The sequence below is a fragment of the Drosophila kikkawai genome, chromosome X (genome assembly GCF_030179895.1).
Source record: "Drosophila kikkawai strain 14028-0561.14 chromosome X, DkikHiC1v2, whole genome shotgun sequence".
Lineage (NCBI taxonomy): Eukaryota > Metazoa > Arthropoda > Insecta > Diptera > Drosophilidae > Drosophila > Drosophila kikkawai.
In genome coordinates this window covers 18,139,366-18,146,741 of record NC_091733.1, presented here as the reverse complement: position 1 = coordinate 18,146,741, position 7,376 = coordinate 18,139,366, and the positions used below count along the sequence as shown (strand labels likewise).

At 42.7% G+C, this 7,376-nt stretch overlaps 1 protein-coding gene across 1 annotated transcript; it reads left to right on the top strand.

Annotated features, from left to right (window-relative positions):
• Positions 1-2,779: 2,779 nt before the first annotated feature.
• Positions 2,780-6,654, top strand: LOC108071823 (pyridoxal-dependent decarboxylase domain-containing protein 1). The gene is made up of 6 exons (XM_017162730.3): positions 2,780-3,011; positions 3,154-4,278; positions 4,352-4,642; positions 4,806-5,321; positions 5,379-5,572; positions 5,638-6,654. The coding sequence occupies exons 1-6, from the start codon at positions 2,889-2,891 to the stop codon at positions 5,918-5,920; spliced, it is 2,532 nt and encodes an 843-aa protein (XP_017018219.1). The 5' UTR covers positions 2,780-2,888; the 3' UTR covers positions 5,921-6,654.
• Positions 6,655-7,376: the final 722 nt, after the last annotated feature.

Here is a 7,376-nt window from a genome sequence, read left to right as displayed (position 1 = left end):
GTTCCTTCGTAACCCTTAGCTCTGTGTCAGCCCTTTTTAAAATCCCTAAATTTATTTTTTTTTAATTTAATGGATTATAAAAGAAAATAAAATTCCAATGTAATCGAGATAACTTAATACTAAAATTTAAATTTGTTCATATATTTAGATTTTAGCTGTCTAAATAAGGCTTTATTGGGGTTAGGTTGCAGCTAGACCCCGTTGGGAATTCTAGTGAAAAGCTAACAGTACAGTGCACTGCTGCTGGGGGAGCCGTTGTGTGTTTTTGACTTTGTTTTGTTACAAAGTTTCTACACTAAACTCTGATTAACTTAAGGCTAGCTTATAGCCAAAAATTCACACAACAATATTGCATATTGTAAGAGCATATATTTAGGATAGTAGAAAAAACGATAAATCGCTATTTCATCGTTATTTACGTTATATGAGAGATAAATCGATATTCCGTGTGATATATCGAACTTTTACAAAGAAGAGCGAGAAAGTTAGAAGAGAAGAAAAGAGAAGAGAGATAATATTGATATTTTAAAGTTGAATGAGATATACTTCCCTATTTAGAGCTCGTTATTTATGTATCGATCTATCATATCAAACTAATCTTCCCGATATGCCTACATATATTTAATAATAGAAATAACCAATTTTATAAATTTTAAAACCATTAATAAATGAATGTACATATGTATCTATGTATGTATGTATATATTTGGATAAACATATACACATCCATATGTAAATATTCATATGTACATATATTGACACTACCACCGTAATTGATGGCATTGTGGCGCTAAAATAAAAAAATACATAGATAAATAAATAAAGTATAAGAAATATGTACATATGTACATATGTATGTACATATATGCATGTATGTATGTACGTGGGCTTGCTGGGCATAATGTGCGTGTGCGGAAGCCTGGGAAATCGGGGTCCTGTGGTGGCACCCAAATTGATGCATGTGCAGCAACACGTTCCGGCAATGCCACTAAATCCCCTCCAGGACAACAGGCGACAGGCGAAAGCCACAAAAAGGGGCGTGGCATCGACATCAACAGCGGGCCAGGGTGATGGTTTATTTGAAAAAGCAGCATCGATATGTTATTTGCATGAGTCCAAAAAAAAAGGGGGCGAATGGTGGCTAAAGGGGGGGGCTAAAGGAGGGACCAGAAGCAGCCAAAGCAAATCCCATGGCAACTTTTTGCCACGCCAAACTTTCTCAGGCAAGTTAATGCATGAATAAAGAGGAAAGCTGCAGGCAAACACATGCAGAGAACAAAACTGTTTTAAGTAAAAATGAAAATTTGTTTTCATTTTCAGAATCGCAGGGTTTTTGTTAAATTTGAGTTGGAAGTTGGAAAAAAGTTAAAGAAAGCCACAAAGCATTTTCTTAACTTCGGGCTGCTTTCTACACTCCCCTTTAAAGGGTATGATTACTTTCTCAACGAACTTTTCTTAAAAGCCATTCGGTTATTAACTCTCCGAAAATTTATCTGATCGAGAAAGACTAACTAAGATATGTTAATCCAGGAATTGGGCTGCAAAGCCCCAGCACAGCGTCGCACAAAACTGCTGTTAAATATTTTAAATCTGCTTATGGCAGGGAGTCCTGGGTTCCTATTGCCGTTGACGGTTGAAAACCAATTTTTCTTAGCAGGGACTCTTTTTTTTATCAGCGAAATTTTAACAGTGAGGAGGGAAAATGCTCCTGAAATACAAAAGGAAGTAAATCTGTGACATTAATATACAAATGTTTGAAATGAAAACATAAACAATATGAAAATTAATTAAATATAAATTATATTTAGTTCTGTCCCCAAATATTTCCCTCAGTGTACACACACTAACATTCACACATACTGTTGTAGTCTTATGCAGCTGCCAAAGCAAAATAAGAAAAAGTAATTTCGTGTTTTACTCACTCGCGCATAATCCGGCGAAAAGTTGCATTTTATTTAGTGCAGACATGACAACATATGTTGGCCAACTTCAAATTCGCATTAGGCAGCCTGTTCTGTCGTCAAGTTGGCAAACGTCCAAGAATTGCACCTTTCAATTTGAATTTTTGAGAAAGCCACAAAGGCGCGCAGTGGAGAACTAGAGATGGTATCGACAAATAACGGTGATATCGCACCTGTGATGTGCAAGTTGCTCAACTGAACCAGTTCGCTAAGCTATTATATAAATACGTGTGAGCATTTCTTTTGATGATATGCTAGACCCTCTTTGCGTGTTGGAAAAACGTAATAAATATTTAATTAATTTCATTTAAATATACTATTAAAACTAAGGACCACTAAAGGACTAAATTGCTGAAATTATTATCGATATATGTATTCAGAAGGATAAGAATAAAGAATAAAGAAAGATAAATCAAACAGCCAGACATTTTATATAAAACTTAGTTTGCCTTAGTTTGCCGATATTTTTAATAATTTAGGTTTTTATCGGTCAAAATTCAGATGAATGTTTGCACAAAAATTTGCTTGTTTTATAATTTGAAAATTCCCTTGTCTACTGAATTGTTGAATTACTAAAAATATCGGCCATGGTTTGAACTTTGAGCAATTAAATAAATATAAAATTAATAGTAAGCAATATATATTAATATCAATATATAATCATTAAACATTGATATTTATATTTTCATTTATAATGGTTTTTTTCGGAACTAGTTCTTCGATTAGAAGACTTTGGGATTCTATCGCCAATCGCTGGATTATTTTTGCTACCCCAGCTATGGTCACACATTTCTTACAGACACACACACACCCTTGCCCTCTCCTCCGACCCACCCACACACACACACGCTCACACACACGTAGCGGGCACGAAAACAATTATTTTTCATCGCTGGCGATTAGTGGAAATTAGATCGCATTGGAACCATGTCAACGGCTGGCAGATCGGACGACGATCCTGGCCAGAGTTCGGCCGTGGAACAGAGCACCGTTATGGCGCCGGACCCCGGCCCCTCAACGCCAGCGGTGTCCGAAATAGCCGCCTCCAGTGTGAGTTTCGATTCGTGGAGATTCTTTGCCTTCATTTTGCTGACGACGACGGAAGACACGTCAACTTCTCAGCGGTTTTTTTGTTTACTTTTTGGGCCCCGGGCTAATGATAGTAATGTTAATTGATTGCTAACCATGTTAGATACGCTCTGGACTGGCGGAGCTGGAGCTGCGCTCCTCGCAGGTGCTGCAGCGCTTGGAGAACGTAAAGGTATCCACGCCCGAACTGGCCCGGGACTCGCCGGAGGAAGAGGAGCAGCAACAGCAGCAGCAGCAGAAAGCAAGGCCGGAGGACTACCTGCTGCCGGCGGAGCACCGTGTGCCCTCGGACATCCTCAAGTCGCTGGAGCAACTGGTCTCCTACACGGACAGCGACGATGACCCGGAGTTTCCGCTGCCCGCCCTGGACGACGTCTCCCACTTGGCGCTCATCTCGCACAGCATTGTGGCGTATCTGTCGCACCTCGATCGGCAGCAGTTGCTCCGTGTGACGAACAGTATTTCAGGCGACGCCACCCGCTGGCTGGGAACCTTGTTCCATTTCAGCAACCCGGCCAGCAGCTTCCATGCGGACAATGCGGACGCCGTTCTGCGTACAGTGCGCCTGGCCATAGTCGCACGCTGCCCTGGCTATCTAGAGGGCGGCATTCCGGCCCTGGCCCTGCCCACGTTCTACATCTCGGAGAATACGACGCCGGTGAGACTGCAGTATGCGTGCCGGCAGCTGGGGATTCCGCTGGAGGCCATCAAGATCATACCCGAGCACAGCCAGAACGGCACCATGGACGTGACGCTGCTGCAGAAGCAGATTCAGCTGGATGTGAGCAACAACCGGACGCCCCTGCTGGTAGTGGCCGACATTGGAGCCTCGCTCTGCGGCTATGTGGATAATTTGCTCCGTCTGCGGGACGTTTGCAAGGCGCACAACATGTGGCTGCATGCCAGCGGCCATGGGCTGGCCGCCCTGGTCTGTGCCCAGAGTCAGGGCCACGTGGAGGAGGTGCTCCACTCGATGGCCCTCAATTTGGGCAGCTGGCTGGGCGTGCCCAGCTTGCCTATCGTCCTGCTGCACCGTCCGCTGCAGAATAGCGCGCTGAGTGCCTTCGAATCCGATCCGATCCTGTCCCGGCGCCTCAACGCGCTGAGCCTGTGGACCAGCCTGCAGGCCTTGGGCAGAAAGGCCATTGCGGAGCGCCTGCATGTGGCGTTTCAGACGTGCAGTATTCTCTTCGAGATTGCCTCCAAGTGCGAAGGCATCAGGGTACTGGTGAGTGCTTAACTAACATTGATATATAAGACATGATTTCGATTTATTGCTTAACGATATACGGTTAATTTAGAGTCACACGCCTGGAGCGCAGACCGGAGCCACATTGTCGGATATCATTCCGAGCCCCTTCGATGTACAGGCCTTGTTTGATGCCGCCGCTCCCGTAGTGGCCTATCAGTTTGATGGCAGTACCACCATTCCATTAGGGGGCAGTAGCTCCTCCGCCGCCGCCGTCGCCGCTGCTACTGCTGAGCGGGAGACAGCCGACGGTCTGAAGCCGCTGGAGAAGGTCTACAATGCTTCCTACTTCGATCGCCTCAACTCCTGGCTGGGTCAGATTCTTCAGCGCGACTGTCCAAATGTAAGTAAAAAGAATTGAAAAATAACGCTTTTAAATATAACAAATATCGATCTATACCCCAATTGCAACGTTAAGAAATCGATTTAATATCGCTCCAAATATCGATTCAGTATCGATGCATCCCTACTTTATACTGTAAACATATTTTTGAATACTCTTCCAGTTTGACTTTGAGGTGATTGAACACCCAACGCACGGCAGCTGCATCCGCTACTGTCCCCTGGAATTGGGACTGGGCGAGCAGCCGCCAAGCTCAGAAAATCTGGAGAGCTTCGCTCAGAGCCTAGAGGCGCATGTGGACATTTTACGTGCGACAATCAAGCACAAGGCGCGATTCATTCACTTGGTCGAGCGCAGCGATGTCCTGCGCCTCGTCTCACTGCCCGAATGGGCGGGCATGGGCGGTGTTCGATTCGTACCCGAGGGATGGGAGGCCCTGCTTACGGATCAGGCCAAAACGGAGCTAAATAAGCTAAATATCGATTTGGTGGAGGCCCTGAAGTCCACGGATAATGCCTTCTCCCTGGGCGAGGGCACCGATGGCTTGATTTGTGTGCGATTCGGCATGGTCACCCACGAAACGGAGGTGGAGGAGCTGCTTGACCTGGTTGTTACCGTGGGCAAGAGTGTGCAGGAGAATTCGCGTGTTCTGGACACAATGTCGGAGATCGTCAAGAAGGTCAGTGGGCCAAGCTCCCTTTTTGGCTCTTGCTTATTTTTTGTAATATAACTTCAGGGCATCGAAGCCGTCACAGCGGATCTGCAGCGCGAATCGGAGGAGAAGCTCTGGCAGGAGGGCATCCTTCGCCATGTGCCCGTTGTGGGACGTGTCTTCAACTGGTGGTCACCGCCAGCCAAGGAGTCGGGCATTAAGGGACGCAGCCTCAATCTCACGCAGGGCGTGGTCGAGAGCACAGAGAACATTTACAAGTGAGCTAAAGATATGGCAGAAGCCAGAAAAGTCTTTTAACCTTCTCATTCGCCCTGATTTTAAGGTACCACATGCAGATGACCGGAGCCACTGCCCATCAATTGCCGGCGAATCGTTCGCCACCAACGCCCATGGTGCAGACGCCCGTTGGGGCAGCAACGCCAGCGGCAGGTCCTGTCTTCCCTACGGTGGAGCCAGTGTCTGTGCCCGGTTCGGGTGATGAGACGTCCGAGCAGCCGGCGGCCGCGCAAAACCATGTGGATCACGCTCGAACCGTGAGCCAGAGCAGTGCGTCCAGCGTTCCGGAGCTGGTTGCCGCCGCCAACAGTGCAATTAACAATAATTAGCAACAAAAAAAGTAAAAGAAAACCGCCCCTAAATCCCTAGATGACAAAAAAAAGAGCAGATAAACTTAATAGATCAAAAGGCACAGCCAGCAAAAATGGACTTCGGGGGAGAGTCCGAATCCAAGAGAAAGCAAAATAAAATAAAAAAACGAAATTCCAAAGAAGAAAATATGGTTCACCTGAGAGAAAAAATGATGATAGTAACGGAAAACCCAATTGAATTGCTTTTATGTATTTATACATATATATTTATATTCCTATGATCTTTTTTTATATATATTTATATATACACATATATTATATTATGTTATCCTTATAACTTAATCCCCTTACTGTTGTCTCTTAGCCCGAAAGAAAAATTAAGCAAAAGCTTCGTTTCTGTAACATTTTCCCCTTTTTATTTTTCGTTTCTGTATTTATTAATCAGATGCAAGTACCTTTGAGAAAGTTATATATACAATATATGTATATATACATGCATATATGTATATTAAATAGGCAATTGTTCGATGTTCAATTGTGCAAAGCAATAAATTGCGCTATTCTTATTTTTAAAGAAGCTAAGTGAAAAAAAATATTAAGAAATTAAATAACAAAAGTATATAATTAAATGACAAAAAATATATATATTTATTTTACAAATTGCTGCTGTATAAGGAAACGAAAATCTGCACAAAATCTGATAAAAGAAAAAAAAAACAAGCATTAATAAAATGTAAAGTAATTTAGACAGAGATGCAAAGCTATTTTTCTATATGCGTACCTCTCATTTTCAGTTTATCGTTTTTTGCTTAGCCTACATTTATTACGTGTTTCCTTAAAAAAAAAAAAAAAACAATCACGTTGGTAAGTATTTTACTGGTTAATAATTAGAACTTTTCCGCAAGTTTATAATCTAACAACTTAATAAAAACATAGAAAAGTTGTATAGAATGGAGGGTTTTTCCTAGCGTACTATTATATCATTAATCATCATTGCCTGGCGAGTCTATCTGACATCTGACGATCTACCCCGTTGAGTGAATGACATTAGTAATCCAAAACTATCGCAAAATGTTCGGATACACACTCAAAAACGATACAAAATTGAAAGCGTTGACTAAAGCAGAGCTCTTACCCTTTATGTCCAGTTTTAGACCCCTTTTGCGATAGTTTTGCGATGCTTATATTTAAATTGTCTCGCCATAACTTAGGATGAGAGGCTCGCAGATGATCCGTTTTTGATTCGTTTTGATTTTTAAATTCTAAAAAAGATAGAAGCACTGCAGAGTCTGGGCTAAGAAATTTTGTAATCAGGAGAGATAAAAAGAATTGATTTATAAATATATAACCTTAGTAATCTGAAGTAAATTCAAGTTTCTATTTAAGAGGTAAACGAACAACATACCTGAAAGCTGTACTAACCTCTTATGAGATTTCTCCCATTAAAACAAAAAATGAAATCATATAAAATAAG

What these genes read in the sequence shown, in the direction of transcription:
- LOC108071823 (XM_017162730.3), top strand. Translation starts at nt 2,889, where the DNA reads ATGTCAACGGCTGGCAGATCGGACGACGATCCTGGCCAGAGTTCGGCC. An exon ending in GCGAAGGCATCAGGGTACTG is followed by an intron (nt 4,279 to 4,351) that starts GTGAGTGCTTAA and finishes CGGTTAATTTAG; the next exon opens with AGTCACACGCCTGGAGCGCA. An exon ending in TTCAGCGCGACTGTCCAAAT is followed by an intron (nt 4,643 to 4,805) that starts GTAAGTAAAAAG and finishes ATACTCTTCCAG; the next exon opens with TTTGACTTTGAGGTGATTGA.